Source organism: Syngnathoides biaculeatus, chromosome 14, assembly GCF_019802595.1.
Source record: "Syngnathoides biaculeatus isolate LvHL_M chromosome 14, ASM1980259v1, whole genome shotgun sequence".
Lineage (NCBI taxonomy): Eukaryota > Metazoa > Chordata > Actinopteri > Syngnathiformes > Syngnathidae > Syngnathoides > Syngnathoides biaculeatus.
This window is the reverse complement of record NC_084653.1, coordinates 6,494,542-6,514,483: the sequence shown is the minus strand read 5'-3', so window position 1 is coordinate 6,514,483 and position 19,942 is coordinate 6,494,542. Positions and strand designations below refer to the sequence as shown.

The 19,942-nt window shown below is 44.1% G+C and overlaps 2 protein-coding genes across 23 annotated transcripts in view; both read left to right on the top strand.

Moving 5' to 3' along the window:
• The window catches only part of LOC133511716 (gamma-crystallin M2-like), a 47,773-nt gene that overhangs the window by 14,712 nt on the left and 13,119 nt on the right, over positions 1-19,942 (top strand). The window lies entirely within an intron of this gene.
• Positions 6,616-9,782, top strand: LOC133512315 (uncharacterized). The gene is made up of 2 exons (XM_061841822.1): positions 6,616-9,007; positions 9,101-9,782. Exons 1-2 carry the CDS (start codon positions 7,969-7,971, stop codon positions 9,142-9,144), a joined length of 1,083 nt encoding a protein of 360 aa, XP_061697806.1. The 5' UTR covers positions 6,616-7,968; the 3' UTR covers positions 9,145-9,782.

Here is a 19,942-nt window from a genome sequence, read left to right as displayed (position 1 = left end):
ATGGTTTTGGTTGCTACGGAAGCCCATATTTGCAGAGTCATCCAATGACTTCCCGAAAAGTTGCATGGCGGATTCACCTGGAAGCGGTGCTCTCCATTAGTCATCCACTGCTACCACAGGGCTCGGGAAACTATGGCTCGCGAGCCATACCTGGCTCTTTTGATGGTTGCATATGGGTCGCAGGGCCCTTATAACGACATACTGTACATGTGATTCCTGTCGTGTGGGCAACGCAAATGACGCCGAGAAGGTTTGTCCTAGTGGTGTTGCCGTAGTCCACAGGCTTTAGGTTGAACGCCGTTCATGTCGGAACAACGACAGTGAAGAAAATAAGTTTTGAACACCATGCTATATTGCATGTTCTCCCACTTAGAAATCATGGAGGGGTCTTTTTCATTATCATCGTAGGTGCATGTCCACTGTGAGACAGATAATCTATAATTATCAATGTATGATTTATTTTAACGATTTATTTGCGTAATACAGCTGTTGGTTGGCTTCCGATTCCCAAACTGGTGACAACAAATCGAGGAGGCTTCCAATTTGTGATACAGCTGCAAATAAGAATTTGAACACCTGAGAAAACAGTAGCCTTTGTTTGCAATTACAGAGGTCAAACCTTTCCTGTAGTTGTTCACTAGGTTTCCACACAATGCAGGAGTGATGGAGCTTTCCGACTGGCGATCTTAAGCTCCGCCCCCTTAGCTACATTTGCCATGCCCCACAAGCTTCCAAAATGGCGACTGAACTGAACAGGTTTGAAGTCGATGCTCGATCGCGTATTCCAGATAATATTGCGGTATCTTTTTTGCCAAGTGCGTCAGACTTATCCAAGAGAGTTCTACAGCGAGGTCTCAACTATTTCACGCAAGGATATGTACAAGGATATGTATGTTACAGCGAAACGTTGGCAATCGATGCAAAATAGTTTGACGCCTCACAAACTTCATATTGAAATCCACCAGGATAAAATAGTGGACTCGTACTGCACATGTAAAGCAGGGTTCTTTTTACTTGAAAAGATCCTGAGACATTTAAACAATGGTGATTAACTCAGTCAGTACCGTAGTCAACCAGATGAAAAAGTTTCACTTGGCCTGTAATCGAATCCAGTGCTCTGTCTTAAAAGTCTGATGTGATACAAATAGGCAAATAGACATTTCTCTTGCACGACATCAGGCGTTTACATATCACTATCCCCATAAAACATTACACACTTCATTCAGCAGGTCTGTGACACTAACAACGTGCTTACGTACAGCCTTGTCTTTGTTATTGTTCACATTTAGTTGTACGTACGGTCTTCCGCAAGCCTTAAACCACCATAGACACGTTAACTGTGTTTTAGGCTTTTGAAAATTAATCAACCGGGCCCCTTGTAACCTAGCAGGATATCTTTCATCAGAATTGCAGTTCCCCAAACACATCTGAGTACCATTTTCTTTGTAGCATTAACTTTCCCAAGCGCACACAACCGATAACCAGCATTGTTTGTGGGACAGAGGAGAGGGACGGGTCAAGTCAGGGATTAAGACAATGCGGCTACCTGATTGACTATTATTGTACAAGTGATTGACAGGTCGGAAAGGTCCATTTTGGCCCACTCCTCCACACACATCTTCTCGAGTTCAGTCGCTGAGAAACACAGAGTTTCAGCTCCCTCCAACAGGGTTCGCATGCGGCCCTAAAAGTCCCTTAAAACCCCTAAATTTTCAAAGGTGCATTTAGGGGCTCCTAAAAGTCCTTAAAATCCGCAAAAACCGGTCAAGCCCCTAAAAGGCCTTAAATAAAAAAAAATCAAAGGGAGGACCTCTTCCGCCAAAATTCTCCCTAAAAAATAAATTAATCTTATTTTTAAAAAAAACAGTGATCCGTCTGGCGTCCAAAACAGCCGGAAACTGTCAACTGAAGTCACCGTGTTGACAACTAGTCGCCATCTTGTCGATATTCCATTGTTTCCGTAAGTAGGCATTTCACTTCATCTTCGTTACGACGTAGCAAAGTTCTTTCATCGATCCAACTTGTATCACGGGGAAGTGCATTTTTCAAGAAGCTTGGGTTAAAAGTAAGGAGTTTGGAAGCTGGGTTCGTCGAGATCTAAAAGATCGGCACATCTTTTACTGCCATCTGTGCAAGCAGAGTTACCAGCTTGAAAAGATGGGCGTCAAAGCGCTGGAGTCACACCGGAAAAACAGGAGACACGCTGATTTGGCGAAGACTCTCTCATCTTCCGTTGGTATGAATTTGTTTGTAAAATATCAAGATAGTGAAGCATCAACTTCAGGCAGTGGTACTAGCAGTGCATGCGCACCTACAGTTGTCCAGCCATCGACTTCAACCAGCCAGAAGTCAGGCTTTATGAACGTAGTTCAATAGACGAAGACGGACTCGTTAAAGGCAGAGATCGTGTGGACTTTAAAAGTGATCTGCAGCCATTACAGTTACAAATCTTGTGAAAATAATTCGAAAGTGTTTGCAGTCATGTTCACAGACAGTAAGATTGCTAAAAACTACCACTGTGGGGAAAGGAAGACTTCGTACCTGGCTACATTTGGCATCGCTGCCCACTTTTCATCTCTACTGCCTCAAAGCCAAAAAAGCCAGAATAGAGACTGACATATCAACGCTTATTGAGAAGGCTGACAGGTATTGTCAGGAGGCAGAAGAAAAGAGGAATCTGAGGTTTGTCACTGAGACCAATGCACTCAGAGGCAGAGCAAAGGACAAGAGAGCCACTTTGGCACCTCTGCAGCAACAAATAGAGGAGGCACTGGGTAGGCTCAAGGAGCTAGAGTAGGGGTGCTGAGGCAGACATCAGCAGAAGACGTGTGTATATAGTTGCAATTGTAGTTAGAATCTGTTTTTCTGTATACTGTTATGTGAAGACGTTGACAATGGTCATATCAATGAGAACTACCACAAGGGGCGACAGGTGATCACTGTCACAGGTACTGAGATACTGGAACATTTGATGAACCAAGAACGGTTAATGGCACCATTGGGTGAGTCTTTTTTTCTTACTCTTGATTTCCCACAATGGCCCTAAAATTTACGTGTCGGCCCTAAATTTTTTCCGTGTCAGCCCTAAATTTTTCGTGTCAGCCCCTAAGAATGCCCCTAAAAAGCCCTTAAATTTTTTTGGGTCAGACTGAGTATGAACCCTGTCCAAATATTTTCTATTGGGTTTAGGTCGGGAGACTAGCTAGGCTGCGCAAGAACCTTGATATGCTTCTTACGGAGCCACTCCTTGGTTTTCCTGGCTCTGTGCTTCGGGTCATTGTCATGTTGAAAGACCCAGCCACGACCCATCTTCAATGCTCTGACTGAGGGAAAGCTGTTGTTCCCCAAAATCTCACTGTACATGACCATGATCATCCTCTCCTTGATACAGTGCAGTCGTTCTGTCCCATGGGCAGAAAAACACCCCCAAAGCCTAACCCTAACCTCATGCTTCACAGTACAGGATGGTGTTCTTGGGATGGAACTCATCGTTCGTCTTCCTCCAAACAAGGTTAGTTGAAATATGACCAAAAAGTTACATTTTGGTCTCATCTGACCACAAAACCTTCTCCCTTTACTCCTTTCTTTCATTCAAATGGTCATTGGTAAACTTAAGACGGTCTTTGACATGTACTGGTTTAAGCAGGGGAATCTTCCGTGCCATGGATGATTTCAAACCATGACGTCTTAGTGTATTACCAACAGTCACCTTGGAAACGGTGGTCCCAGCTCTATTCAAGTCATTGACCAAGTCCTGTTGTGTAGTCCTGGGCCGATTCCTCACCTTTCTAGGGATCATTGAGACCCCACGAGGTGATATCTCGCATGGGGCTCCACTCCGATTGAAATTGACCATCGTGTTTAGCTTCTTCCATTTTCTAATGATTGCTCCAACAGAGGACATTTTTTCACCAAGCTCCTTGGCAATTTCTCAGTAGCCCTTCCCAGCCGTGTGGAGTTGTACAATTTTGTCTGTGTCTTTGAACTGCTCTTTGGTCTTGGCCATGTTACAAGTTTGAGTCTTACTGAGTATATGGGGTGGACTGGTGTCTTTATGCAGCTAACGACCTCACACAGGTGCATCTGATTCAGGATAATCCATGGAGTGGAGGTGGACTTTTAAAGGACACAAAGGCCACAATTTCCCAAAACAATTTGAAATGTGGACTTGTCAGCGCACGGAACACTTTTCCACTTCTCATTGGTGTATCTTAGATGAGCTCGGGCTCAGAGAAGCCTGTGGTGTTTCTAGGTGTTGCTGGTTAATGGTTTTTGCTTTGCGTAGGAGAGATGCATAGGAGAGATCTAAGTTGCACTCTTGTCTTCAATTGGAGATAGGGTTCCGAAGTAGCAGACGAAATGAGACACTCAGAGATATGTTGAGAAATACTTTTTACTGGATTATTCTAATTCGGAGGAGTTTTTTTGACCAGGTTTTCTGTAGGTGGTATCACACAAAAATGTTTGACGAAAAGACCTTTTTTTTCCTGACACAAAAAAAGTTCTTGTTTCTCTAGAACCTATCATGTGATTTTCAAAATTCTTGCTAAGGTGTACTAAGGTTGATGACGTTGTTCCAACCAGACTCAGCATTTTGACAGTCTGTCTTATTTGGCAAATATTATCAAATTGCGACTACTATCTCATCTCACTCATCTCTTAAAATTTTGACCGAAATGCAGGTTTGGTACCAGATCCTCCGGAGGTTTCAAAGGGAGGACGTTTCCCACAAAGTTGGAAAACATACAACTTATATATACAAGTGAAGGAAATAAGTATTTGAACACCCTGCTATATTGCAAGTTCTCCCACTTACAAATCATGGAGGGGTCTGAAATTTTCATCGTAGGTGCATTTCCCCTGTGAGAGAGATAATCTAAAAAGAAAAATCCAGAAATCACAATGTATGATTTTTTTTTTTTTTTTTTTTTCATAATTTGTGTGGTACAGCTGCAAATAAGTATTTGAACACGTGAGGAAACCAATGTTATTATTTGGTACAGTAGCCTTTGTTTGCAATTACAGAGGTCAAACGTTTCCTGTAGTTGTTCACCAGGTTTGAACATAGTGCAGGAGGGATTTTGGCGCACTCCTCCGCTTCTCTAGATTAGACAGGTTTCTGGGGTGTCACTGAGAAACACGGAGTTTCAGCTCCCTCCAAAGATTTTCTTTTGGGTTTCGGTCTGGAGACTGGCTAGGCCATGCCAGAACCTTGATATGCTTCTTACGGAGCCATTCCTTAATTTTTCTGGCTGCGTGCTATGGGTCATTGTCATGTTGAAAGACCCAGCCATGACCCATCTTCAATGCTCTGACTGAGGGAAAGAGGTTGTTCCCCAAAATCTCACTGTACATGACCGTGATCATCCTCTCCTTGATACAGTGCAGTCGATCTGTCCCATGGGCAGAAAAACACCCCCAAAGCCTAACCCTAACCCCATGCATCACAGTACAGGATGGTGTTCTTGGGATGGAATTCAACGTTCGTCTTCCTCCAAACACGGTTAGTTGAATTATGACCAGTTTTTCTGGCTGCGTGCTTCGGGTCATTGTCATGTTGAAAGACCCAACCACGACCCATCTTCAATGCTCTGACTGAAGGAAAGAGGTTGTTCCCTAAAATCTCACAATACATGGCCGCGGTCATCCTCTCCTTTATACAATGCAGTCGTCTTGTCCCATGTGCAGAAAAACATCCCCAAAGCATGATGCTACCACCCGCATGCTTCACAGTAGGGATGGTGTTCTTGGGATGGAACTCATCATTCGTATTCGTCCAAACACGGTTAGTGGAATTATGACCAGAAACTTCCATTTTGGTCTCATCTGACCACAAAACCTTCTCCCATGACTCCTCTGTATCATCCAAATGGTCATTGGTAAATTTAAGATGGGCTTTGACGTGCTGGTTTAAGCAGGGAACCTTCCGTGCCATGGATGATTTCAAACAATGACGTCTTAGTATATTACCAACACAGTTACCTTGGAAATGGTGGTCCCAGCTCTTTTCAGGTCATTGACCAAGTACTGTCGTGTAGTACTGGGTTGATTCCTCACCTTTCTAGGGATCATTGAGAACCCACGAGGTGATATCTTACATGGGGCTCCACTCCGATTGAGATTGGCCGTCATAGTTACTTTCTTAAATTTTCTAATGATTGCTCCAACTGTGGACCTTTTTTCACCAAGCTGCTTGGGAATTTCTCCATAGCCCTTTCCAGCCATGTGGAGTTGTACAATTTTGTCTCTGGTGTCTTTGGATACCTCTTTGGTGTTGGTCATGTTTCAAGTTGAGTCTTACTGATTGTATGGGGTGGATAGGTGTCTTTATGCAGCTAACGACCTAACACAGGTGCATCTGATACAGGATAATACATGGAGTGGAGGTGGACTTTTAAAGGTGGACTAGCAGGTCTTTGAGGGTCAGAATTGTAGCTGATAGACAGGTGTTCAAATACTTGCTGTATCACACAAATGGTTAAAAAAATTATACATTGTGGTTTCTGGATTTTTCTTTTTAGATTATCGCTCTCATAGTGGACATGCACCTACGATGAAATTTTCAGACCCCTCCATGATTTCTAAGTGGGAGAACTTGCAATATAGCAGAGTGTTCAAATACTTATTTTCTTCACTGTACAATGTTGTTTTTGTTTTGTTTGTTTGTAATTATTTTTCATTAAAATCGGCCACAAAATGCCAGATAGTGGACATTCTCTGTTCGGTGAAATGTATCCACGAGCAATGGGAGGCCAGAACAAGAAGCACGGCAGGCATGGAAAATGCTGATTGGCTGTCAGTTTTCCAGCCGGGGTCATTGGAATGTCTGAGTGAGAGAGGAATTTCGATAATACTTTTCTAATTTAGAGATGTTTCTAAGTGAAATCTATGGATAATATTGGCATTAAAAGAAACATTGAATCCTCAACTACTAACCTTTGTGTGCTCCCATTCCTATTTCGACAAAGTCCTCCTTAAAGTGTTGATTAGTGGTACCTTGATTTTCGCAGAGGCGACGTCCCCATTCACAAGTCCAAGTTTTCTCAATTACACACTATGCATGGTTCAAGTACAATAAGTTGAAAGTTCTTGGAAATTTATGCACACAATATTTTTTCTTTAACTGTAGGTAGAATGTCCCACCACTTTTGTCTTTTTTTAAAGCATTTACTTCAAGATACTTTGTGCTGTCGCTAAAAAATATTGATTTGTTCTACATTCCACAACTCAACAGAAATCACAGACAATAAGAGAGAGCATTCACACCATCAACCGTTCGAGATGGAGTTGCCCCTACAGTGCAATAGGTTAAGGGAAGAAGTCTCAGCCAGGTTCCATCAGTCCAGCTGCTACATCGACTCTTTGCCGTTTTGAAAGGAGCAGCAAAACATTTTTAGCTCCCAGTGCAGTTGAAACACCAGCTCCCTCTTTTGAAGTCAACCCTGCTCGTGAGTTTGTAGTTGCTGTCCCAGAGAACACAATGATCCTCAACACAACCATGGCGATGACTCAATGTAATGCTTCTGAAATTATCAGTCATAATTGCGCAGAGGAAAAAATGGTACAGAAACCGAAGCACAAGAAAAAAATTGGATTTAATGTTGTGTCAGGTCTTGCAGACAGTTCACAAGTGATTGACAAGGCAGACTCTGGTGTTCGAGAGACAGAGCCAAAAGCTGGTAACACTATGTCCAATACAGATCAGGCATCAGTGGGTTTTAACAATCCCAAAACTGACTGTGGAAGTAACATCCTTTCACATATACCCAAAATAATTAAACCCAAAGTGAGCACCCATGAAAAGGTAAAGACTATCATGTCAAAGGGGGATTTTGGCGATTCTGTCAGTCCTACCTTGAATGATTATCTCATGGGTAATGACACTTTTTCCTTCAAATCCAATGAGTGAATGATTCCTCGGAAAAAACATCAAACATCACGTTCAGGAATGGACCTTTTAGGACCAGTATGAAGTCACTGCTTTCACATTTTGCCCAAGAGAGTGGAAGATCCATAGTGGACCACAATGAGGTTACAGCCAATTTTGCTGAGTCAGAGGAAACAAACAGTTCCGTCACAGGTGGAAATGAAACACGGATAAACACTGAGACATCTGTGGAAACTGGAAGATATCGCGGATCAAGGCATGGAGGGACATTTGTTATATCTGTGGCTCAAGCAACACAGATTAGAGAAGAACTAGAACTGTTGTCGAAAGATAAGGACTCAATCCGGGAAGTAGAAGAATCGTCTAAACATTGGGTGACCAGAGTTAGAGGTTCTGTCGCAGCAATACCAATCTCCTGCAAGCGTCCTCGGGTGGCCAGTAAGGATCCAGGCATCCTTCCAATAAATTGTAATAACACAGATGATATACCACAGCTGAAGGAATTCTCGGTTGAAGGGTATCAGTTTCAGAAACCTAAAAAAGCAAGGCAAGAGGTCTCAGGCAGATCCAGCAGGAAGAAAGTGCAACACAATAGTGAATCTGCTGATCATGCTATGAATCAGAGCAAAAGCTCACATGGCAATGCCGTTTCTCCTGTTGATGAAGTGACTTATCTTACGGATCCCACTGCCTCCCTTTTCTGTGATGAGTTTGCATTCTTGGCTGATCCTGGTAATGTGCACCATACAGATGAAACATTTATGTCAAAATCAAGGGTGAATCGTAATTCTAGATGTTACACAAGGACATCCAAACTGCCTTCACCGGACAACAGCTCGAGAAGTTTGAGCAAAGTTTTCGTCATTACACAGGCGGAAATACCAGCCTTGACCCCTATAAACATGACTATATCGAATGAGATGGATAGTAGTTCAGATGAAGAGGAAGCAGCTTGTCAAAATTTGTATGACATAATCACTGATGAAATGCCACCATGGTTGAATGTCTCTGTTGCAGACACAGAGCCAGGCTCTTTAAATTGTAGTCCCAAAGAACAAATCTCGAGGGGGCAACAAGTGATAGAGGAGACTGTATTAATTGCCCCTGAATCTTCTCCAGGTGAGTTTATGATCAATTTCAAATGAGTTGATGATGAGGCTAGGGATGGTGTTCTTAGGATGGAACTCATCATTCGTCTTCCTCCAAACACAGTGAGTGGAATTATGACCAGAAAGTTCTTTTTTGCTCTCATCTGACCGCAAAACGTTCTCCTTCATCCAAATGGTATGTATCATCCAATTGGTCATTGGCAAACTTAAGATGGGCCTTGACATGGGCTCGTTTAATCAGGGGAACTTTCCGTGCCATGCATGATTTCAAGCCATGACGTCTTAGTGTATTACCAACAGTCAAATTGGAAACGGTGGTCCAAGCTCTTTTCAGGTCATTGACCAAGTCCCGTTGTGTAGTCCTGTGCTAATTCCTCACCTCTCTAAGGAACGTTGAGACCCCACGAGGCGATATTTTGCATGGGGCTCCACTCCTGTTGAGATTGACCATGATGTTTAGCTTCTTCCAACAATGGACCTTTTTTCACCAAGCTGCTTGGAAATTTCTCCGTAGCCCTTTCCAGCCATGCAGAGTTCTACAATTTTGTCTCTGGTGTCTTTGGACAGCTCTTTGGTCTTGGCCATGTTACAAGTTTGAATCTTACTGATTGTATGGGGTGAACAGGTGTCTTTATCCAGCTAACGACCTCACACAAGTAGATCTAATTCAAGAAAATACATGAAGTGGAGGTCGACTTTTAAAAGCGGACTTCTTGCTGATAGACACGTGTTAAAATACTTATTTTCAGCTGTATCACACAAGTAAATAGTTAAAAAAAATCATACATTGTGATTTCTGGATTTTTCTTTTTAGATTCTCACAGTGGACATGCACCTATGATGAAAATTTCAGACCCCTCTATGATTTCTAAGTGGGAGAACTTGCAATACAGCAGGGTGTTAAAATACTTACTTTCTGCACTATATATATATATATATATATATATATATATATATAGTTCCAAAATATTAGCCCCTGAGCAGTGAAAGGGCCTCTGAATATTTCAGACTTTGAACAAAGGTTGGAGATGACCCTTTATTAATCGTAATGTGTTTTAATGATTTTTTTGTTTTTGTTTTCATTTTTGGCTTTGAATCATTTTTCTTACCACGAGCAAAGTACACCATACACTCCAAATATATTCCAAATCATGTGCAATATGAATATATATATATATATATATATATATATATATATACATACACACACATATATATATATATATATATATATATATATATGTATATATGTGTGTGTGTATGTATATACTTTTTTAATCTGCAAAAGGTGATTCATATGGCTAGAGAACACTGCACTCACTTTTGTTTTTTCAGCAGCAAAATGCGGCGTGGTGAAAAATTCACAGACTCCATGTTCCTTAACTCTCCAGTATTTAAAAGCAGCAAGAAAAGGAAGTCGCAAGCATCCATTTACAAAAACTGATTTGTACTTTTTTTTTATGTTGCTGGTTGTAATGCACCTTTAATATGTATTTTTTTTGGGGGGGGAGCTGTTTATACTGTTCATGAAGCATGTATCTTGGTTACAGGCTGGTCATAAATGATTCAGTTGTGCTTGTTCAACCAACATGTCACATTTTGTTTTGTCATGAAAAGGTCGCCACATTGAGTTTGGCCTTGCTGGACATAAACTGTAACATGTTAACATACTTTAAATACTCTTTACAACTGATTGGTGGGTACAAATGCATGAATGTGTTTTACATAGGTTACAGTACTGTTTTACTATTGATTGTTGATTTACAAGGTGAACTGATATACTCCAGATTTCTTTCATTTGCTGTTTTAAGGTCCCCTTCAAATCAACATTCACCCAATCCCTCCTCCTCTACTGTTTTATGCATAACTTGTCAGAATAAATTTGACTGTCACCTGGTTTAAGTTTGACATCTATGTGTTTCGTCAACTGAATACAGTATAAAAGCCAATAAACAGGATAAGGCTTGAAAAATCCCCAGGTCAGTTTGTGACATAGTAAGTTACAAATTAGTGAAGTACCTGCCCACTTCTTGGTTGTTACACGCCTACGAATCTCAGAAAACTGGCTGTGTGACAATAGGCCTGCTGTGCAAAGGTACGAGGGGCTGTGAGGGATATTTAGGATTGATCTCACACTGAAATATTAAAATTATTTCACACAAACTAATGAAATGTTCTCATAAATACTACTCAAATGCTCTCAAAGACTACTCAAACCCCTTCATAAATATTAGTCAACACGTTACTAAATCAATAGAGAAAAGTGTTATTGTAATAATAAAGAACACAGTCAAGTACATGACTGTCATGATCCTGCCGCTCCAGCCTGGGCTGGGCGGGTGTCCGCGGTTGCGCTGATTGGAAGGTGCACACCTGCGCCTCATGCAGCCTGATTATGCTATGGATTTATATGACTGCGATGACAACTGGCCGGCGCCAGTTCGTATGATCTTCATGTCCCATTCGTGTGCTCCGGTATCCCTGATTGAACCTGTGTGTACCGACCTTCGTCCGTTCTCCGACCAACCCCGTAAGCTTGACTCCTTCGATACTTCTGCCTGCGTTGATTGTTCTCCCGTGTACCGACTCCTGCCTGTCCGCTCATCTGCTCTCTTCGCCCGACGTCCGAACTACCGCTGCTGCACCGGACAGCCTGCTCGATCCCCTACCTCTCCATATAATAAACGTGTCTCTTCTTGAACTACCTTGCGTCTTCCGAGTTCCTGCATTTGGGTCCTACTCTCGTTTCCGATGGGACGTGACAGAACGAACTGGCCAATACAGGACCCAGCAGGAAAGACCTGGCGTCGCCGGGACCGACGCAAGGTAGACCGTCTGCCGGAGGACCAAGCCTGTCCAATCCGGGGAGGCTCCCTGATGTCCTCCGCTCCCGTGTCTTACACTCCGCCAGCGAGGTATGAATACGTCCCGAACACGACCCGTCCGGCTCCTCATATTCTTCTGGACTCTGACTTTTCGGAATATGAGGAGGACCGCGATTTGTATGACCGGCTGCCTGAGTACGACTCCGACGACTTTGATTTTGAATCTCTTTGCCCGGGTTTTCATCCCAGTCAGTTTGCTCCGCCTCCCCGCGTTTCCAGCACCCGAGCGACTTCGCCCTGTAGATCCAAGTACATCTATCGGTACGAGGGAACCCGCTTGGCCATCTACGCGTGGCGGCCAGAGGAGACGCCCCGGCCGGGCGCTCCCTGGTGTCTCTCGCTGCGCGGCAACGAAGACACCGTCCTCCCACTCCTCGCCGGCAACGGTGAGACCGGCAGACCCGCAGCTGGTGGCGAAGCTTCCAGCCCAGAGGGAGGAGGAGCCGCCAAACCACGAGGCGTTCTGGCGCGAAATGCGGGCGCAGATAGAGAGGCAGAGCGCGGAATTGGCGGCTCTCACGGCCCAGGTCCGGCAAGGATTGGCGAACCAGCCAAGCTACTCTGACGTCGCAACGGCGACGGACTCGCTGCTGATGCAGGTTCACGTGGCAGTTGGAACTGACCCGCTCCCGAGACACGCCCACGTGTCAGTTTCGACTGACTCTCCGCCTGCTCAGGTTCATGTTGCCGTGGAAACCGACCCGCCCCCTTGCCAAGTGCACGCCGGAGTGGGAACGGACTCGCCACCTCGCCAAGCGCACGTGGCTGTGGAAACCAACCCGCCCCCTTGCCAAGTGCACGTCGCAGTGGGAACGGACTCGCCACCTCAAGTGCACGTCGCAGTGGGAACGAACTCGCCACCTCAAGTGCACGTCGCAGTGGGTACGGACTCTCCACCTCGCCAAGCGCACGTAGCTGTGGAAACTGACCCGCCTCCTCGCCATTCCCACGTCGAGGTTTTGGCTGTTCCGAGCAGAGTTCACGCGGCAGTCGGAACTGACCCGCTCCCGAGACACGCCCACGTGTCAGTATCGACTGACTCTCTGCCGACTCTCGTTCACGTTGCCCTGGAAACAGATTCGCCACCTCGCCACGCCCACGTTGCTGTTTCAACAGATGCACTGCAAGCTCACGTGACAGTGGGCACCGACCCGATGCCGCCTCACGTTGCTGTCCAGGAGGTGGCGAAGGCGATGGGGTCGCCCCCTTCTCACGTTGCTGTCCAGGAGGTGGCGATGGGGTCGCCGCCTTCTCACGTTGCTGTCCAGGAGAGGGCGATGGCGTCGCCGCCTTCTCACGTTGCTGTCCAGGAGGGGGCGATGGCGTCGCCGCCTTCTCACGTTGCTGTCCAGGAGGGGGCGATGGCGTCGCCGCCTTCTCACGTTGCTGTCCAGGAGGGGGCGATGGCGTCGCCGCCTTCTCACGTTGCTGTCCAGGAGGGGGCGATGGCGTCGCCGCCTTCTCACGTTGCTGTCCGACAAGAGCTGGGAAGTTCTGATGAGCCACCTCGGAGCTGGAGAGACTTCGGGATGGTAATGGTGGCGGTCATGGCTCTGGTCCTTCTCTTCATCATCCTATTCGCTCCAGATGGCTCCCAGCCTCTTCATGACTTGGCCTCATTGGTGACCAATCCACGGCTGCCTACTGACCAAGCCTCGGTGGCAACCAATCCCTGGTTGTCTGGCAACTACGGCGTGGGAGGTTCTCGTCCGGAGCAGTGGCCGGCCTCGTTCTGGTGCCTGCTTTATCGTTTGGTTCCTCACAGAGGTCGTCCGCCCGAATCGCCCCGTGGGGACCCCGGTGCTTGGCGTCCGGGTCGTCCTCCTGACCTGTCCACCCGGACGCCTCGTGTTTGGTGGCCTAGATGGCCACCAGTCTGGGGTTCAGGGGGGAGCGTTGATGTGTTCTTTGGCAAATTGTACCCTCTTCTGCTGATGAGCTCATCATTGGTTGAGGCTTTGCCATTCTGGTCATTCTGTGATCCGTTTTGATGATTGTCTCCAATTTTCTGCCATGTGTCTCTGGTTTTGCTCTCCATTTTAAGGCATTTGCAATCATTTTAGCTCAACACCCTATGTTGCAATATTTTGCACCTCTTTATAAGGTTTCCCCCTCCAATCAAACAAAAGCCTTTGCTTTCTTGGAGTTCTTTTATCCTTTATCAGTTAGTGTTCTAGCTCTCTGACTTCTTCTTAGTTCCTCTTGAGCAGCAGCCTTAATTTGGCATCATTAAGATCTTGATATGACTGGTGTACTTCTATAACTTCAGCATTATCAAGAGTTAACTTGCTTTAGCATAAAGATTACTTCATACTTCAAAACTGAAATGGTAATTATTAATAAATCAACCTCTTTAACCTTATGTTTTACCAACAAATTTCAATGTCTAAATACGTCAGAAAAAAATGTTTCTTGGAGCACAAATTAACTTGTTTTTACTTGCAATTAATTACACCACCTTGTTACCTTTGCAGCATCAAAAATTACCTTCGGCTAAATAATAACTAATGCGATGAAATCACAAATAACTTGCTTGTTATTGTGTCCACACAAAAGGGAAACTTCACTCTTAGGACTTATAGCGACCTTTGTAAGACAACGATAAGCTAAACCTTAACATTCAATTTGTTTAAATGTTTACTTGTTAGCTTATCCACACGATGCTTTTGGACTCTGCTTGCTGTTTGCTTATTTTACCGATGAGGGCACAGTCTTAATGGGTCGTTGCTTAGATGCATGTCCACTGTGAGACAGATCATCTAAAAAGAAAAATCCAGAAATCACAGTGTATGATTTTTTTAACACTTTATTTGTGTTAAACAGGTGCAAATAAGTATTTCAACACCTGTCTAACCCTCAAAAACCTGTTAGTCCACCTTTAAAAGTCCACCTCCACTCCCTGTTATCCTGAATCTGTCAGTGTCTTTGTAATTTTAACCAACAGTTAGTTAGAGCTAGACAACACTTTTCTGAAATCATCAGTAAGAACCTCAACAATACTCACGCTCTATATGCTGTGGTTGACAGGCTAACAATCTCCCCATCCCCCAAATCAGATAGATCCAGAACTCGTAACAGCGGACAAATATAATGAGTTTGACCATTATTTTAGTGACAAAATACAATTCCATCAGGTCAAATGTTAGCACAAATCAGCAAAAACGTAGAATGATCTCACATCTGAAGCCACCCAGAGAAAACTCTATTGATTTGTCAGAATATGATGCAGTTGACCAAAAAACTGAAGCGAAAACTGTTTAGCTGTTGAAACAATCAATGAACTGTCTCAACTCAATACCATCTGACTTTTTCAAAACTATTGTGAAGTGATTGCGCCCTGATTTGCAGTAAATAATCAATTGCTCACTTCAGCCTGGCGATTTTCCCAAAACTCTTAAAGTGCCACTGTCATGAAATACATGATTTTTAGTATGTTATTAATGAAAAAAACGGCAGCTGACATGGACTCATGCGTTTTTTTTTTCACCACAAAATGTGATTTTGACGTACACAGCTTTTTGTAACTCCCGCCATGAAAATCCTCTCGAGGGATTTGTTTTTGAGAAGCAGGAAATGACGTACATGGTGGGACCGCCCTCAAGTGGACTCGTTTGTTTCTATTAGTTTTACCTCTGGGAAGGTTGTTCCCTTGTGTTAGCCAAAATGCTGGCTCGTTGCATTGCTAAACATTTCTTTGACACTCGAGAGGATGGATTTACGCTTCATAAGTTTGCAAGAGACCCGGTTCATCATGAAAAAATGGATTGCACGGGTGCAAAGGACGAGAGCTTCGTGGGTTCCAAATGACAGGTAGGTGTGTATACAGCTACTTAAAAAAAGCAAAAGTTGGGGGGGGGTGGCGTAATCCATAAATCAGGGTTGCTAAATGTGTCGATGTGCGCATGGGAAGGCTTCAATGCAGCAACCGCTGAAGGATGGCCTCCGCAGGCCTTGTGAATCGCTACCGCCCTTGTCGACAAGGCCGAGCCTGCCCCGGCCTTGTCGGTTGGGGTAGCTCGTCGCCGGGGTGGCTCGTCGCTGCGGTAGCCTATGTCCGCCACGGAAGTGGGGATTTATCACCGCCGCATGAGGTGGATAGGGCGAGGAGCTGGTTTGGCCGTGATCTGCATGTCATCGAAATATGGCTCCAAACAATAGGGTAATATAGCCCCGGACACTTCACTCGGTTGCGCAGATTTTGATACGATGGATCACAATATACTGCTAAACAGGTTGGAAACGTGGGTAGGACTAAATTGAGCGGTTCTTAAATGGTTTAGGTCCTACTTGGAGGAAAGGAGCTACTTTGGGACCCTTGGAGGTGCTCAGTCTCAGTGAATGGCAATGACCTCTGGGGTCCCTGAAGGGTCAGTTCTTGGACCTGTCCTGTTCAGCCTGTATATGCTACCCTTGGGTCAAATTCTTCAAAACTTTAATTTTGACTACCATAGCTATGCAGATGACACACAGTTATATTGAGCAGTGCCTCCAAATGATTACAGTTGAATTGAGGTATTGTGCCACTGTCTAAATCAGATAACTGGATGAGCCAAAATTTTCTTCACCTAAATCATAACATGACTCTCTGTCTTTAAAAACCAAAGACTAAGTCTGAAACCTTGGTGTTCTGATTGATTCCGACCTGACTTTCAACAATCATATCAAATCAATCACAAAAACCTCCCTCTACCATCTGAAGAACGTATTTAAAGTGAAGTCTTGTATGTGTCAAGCAGACCAGGAAGAGCTCATCATGCTTTTATCTAATGTAGACTTGACTACTGTAATGGCCTTCTGACTGGACTCCCCAAAAAAAAAAAGAGTATTAAACAGGTGGAGGTCATTCACAATGCTCCAGCTCACGTTTTGACCAAAACAAAGCGGTCAGAGCAAATAACTCCAATCCTAAAGTCTTTGCACTGGCTTCCAGTCAGCTTTATAATAGATCTTAAAGTTCTGCTACTGGTCTATAAATCACTAAAGGATTTAGGTCCTGAATATACGAAAGAAATGCTTACGGAATACAAACCCAGTAGAGCTCTGAGACTGGCTCAAGTCAAATAGCGGACGGCAGAGTCCTAAACATACATGGTGAAGCAGCATTTAGCTATGATGCTGCACGCAAATGGAATAAGTTGCCAACAGAGGTCAGGTCAGGCCCAAGTGTGAATGTTTTTAAATCCGGTTTGAAAACTTTCTTTTGCCTCATGCTTTTTTAGAATTTATCCACATCATATTACTTGCACTGTATGTGGTTTTAACTCTTTTTTTTTTTAATGTTTGTCATTTTTATTGCTTTTATCCCGTTGTAAATGTTTTGTCTCTTTGTTATTAAATGCCTTTTATCATGTAAAGCACATTGAGTTACCTTGCGTATGAAGTGCGCTAAACAAATAAATTTGCTTTGCTTTGAATCAGATGCACCTGTGTGAGGTCGTTTACCTGCATAAAGACACCTGTCCACGCCATACAATCAGTAAGACTCAAACTTGGACTCCACACAGCTGGAAAGGGCTACTGAGAAATTGCCAAGCAGCTTGGTGAAAAAAGGTCCACTGTTGAAGCAATCATTAGAAAATGGAAGAAGCTTAACATGACGGTCCATCTCAATCAGAGTGGAGCCCCATTCAAAATATCACCTTGTGGTGTCTCTGATCCTTAGAAAGGTGAGGAATCAGCCCAGGACTACACGACTGGACTTGGTCAATGACCTGAAAAGAGCTGGAACCACCATTTCCAAGGTGACTGTTGGTAATACACTAAGACGTCATGGTTTGAAATCATGCATGGCACGGAAAGTTCCATTGGTTAAACGAGCCCATGTCAAGGCCCGTCTTAAGTTTGCCAATGACCATTTGGATGATACAAAGGTTTTGTGGTCACATGAGACCAAAATAAAACTTTTTGGTCATAATTCCACAAGCTGTGTTTGGAGGAAGATGAATGATGAGTCCATCCCAAGAACACCTTACTGTGAAGCATGGGGGTGGTAGCATCATGCTTTGGGGGTGGGTGTTTTTCTGAACATGGGACAGGACGACTGGACTGTATTAAGGAGTTGATGACCACGGCCATGTATTGTGAGATTTTTGGGAACAACCTCTTTCCCTCAGTCAGAGCATTGAAATTGGGTCGTGGCTGAGTCTTTCAACATGACAATGACACACAGCCAGGAAAACAGAGGAGTGGCTCCGTAAGAAGCATATAAAGGTTGTGGCGTGGCCTAGCCAGTCTCCAGACCTCAACCCACAAGAAATCTTTGGAGGGAGCTGAAACTCCGTGTTTCTCAGTGACAGCCCAGAAACCAGTCTGATCGAGAGCAAATCTGTGTGGAGGAGTGGGCCAAATCCCTCCTGCAGTGTCTGTAAACCTGATGAACAACTACAGGAAATGTTTGACCTCTGTAATTGCAAACAAATTGCTTCTGTACCAAATATTAACATTGTTTTTTTTCTCAGGTGTTCAAATACTTATTTGCAGCTGTACCACACAAATTGTGAAAAAAAATCATACATTGAATTCTGGATTTTTCTTTTTAGATTATCTCTCGCTCAGTGGACATGCACCTACGATGAAAATCTCAGACCTCTCCATGATTTCTAAGTGGGAGAATTTGCAATATAGCAGGTGTTCAAATACTTTTTCTTCACTGTATAAATTTTACCCTAATAAGTAGTTGGTGCACATCAATTTTTCCCTCGTATAAACGCCACCATATCAATTTATTTGTATAAAACTCACAAAGAGATTATTGAAGTTTTAGCTTCTACAAGTCCTTACAGCATGACTATTTGTATATATGTAAGTCACAAAATATATAACTTTCACTGTAGTTTTAGCCTCGTGTGCTTGATGCGCCACAATTTTCCTCACCAAAAAATGGAAGCGTGGACTGAAGTTTTAGCTTTCTAAATTGTTGTCACACTGTCTTTTGTTCCCATATAAAGACACTACTATTAATACCCGTTTCTACATTTACTGTATAATAAGATTCATGATGATTGTGTCGAGACTAAAGTGCATGGTTTTAAATTTGTTTTATACATCACTTGGGATACATATGAGCTGCAATATTGATTGATACAGCTGTACGGGTTTACAGATAAAAAAAATTCAAGCCATGAGGTGAGTTGAGCAACCAGCTGACCCCAAGACTACCATTTTAGATTTATTGAACCATGAAAAGATTTTAAATAATGTAGGTTTAGGCAGTGTCTCCGTAAGAAGCATATAAAGGTTCTGGCTGAGGCAGTGCCTCAATTTACCCCATGAAATTTATATATTCGTTTAATTGTATAGTGACGTGATAAGTGTAAGATGTTGAAGGCAGCAAAACCAAAAAGAAAAAACAAGCAAATGAAAAAACATGTATGGTGACTGCAACATCGGAGAAGTTTTTGTTGGAGGCCAATTGCAAAGAGAGACAGGTGAGAGAATGAGAGAAAGATGAGAGTCCTGGAAAAAAACAAAACCTAATTGTGGAAAACCTCCTTATAGAGACACCGTGGTTCCACTGGAGACAGACCATCAGCGCACCGATTTCTGAAGTGATGAGTAAAACACTGAGCTAACAGTAGGGGATTTTGTGTAGTGACCTAGAAGACTGAGGGCCAATCCCAATTCTACCCCTTAACCTTTCAACTTCAGTTTACCACTTCTTCTGTGTCCTTTATTTGAAGGGCAAAGGGGAACAGGTAAAAACCCTTCCACCCCATGTCTGGTGGCCATCCAGGCCACCCAAAGCGAGGCGTCCAGCTGAGCAGGTCAGGAGGTCGGCCAGGACGCCAAGCACCAGGGTCCCCATGGGGCGACTCGGGTGGACGTGCTCAGGAACCAGACGGGATCAGGTGACGGCTCCAGATGAAGACCACCCAGAACGTGGTTGCGAGCCAGTGGCTGCCGCTGGTCAATCGATGCTGAGACATGGACGTGAGGTGGCCGTGGATAGGTCGTCGCTGAGGCGTGATCCTCGGTTGCTGCCGAGGCGTGGTCGTGAGGCAGCCATGGACCGGTTGCCTCCAAGGTGTGGTCATCGGGCGGCCAGGAATTTGTCGCAATCG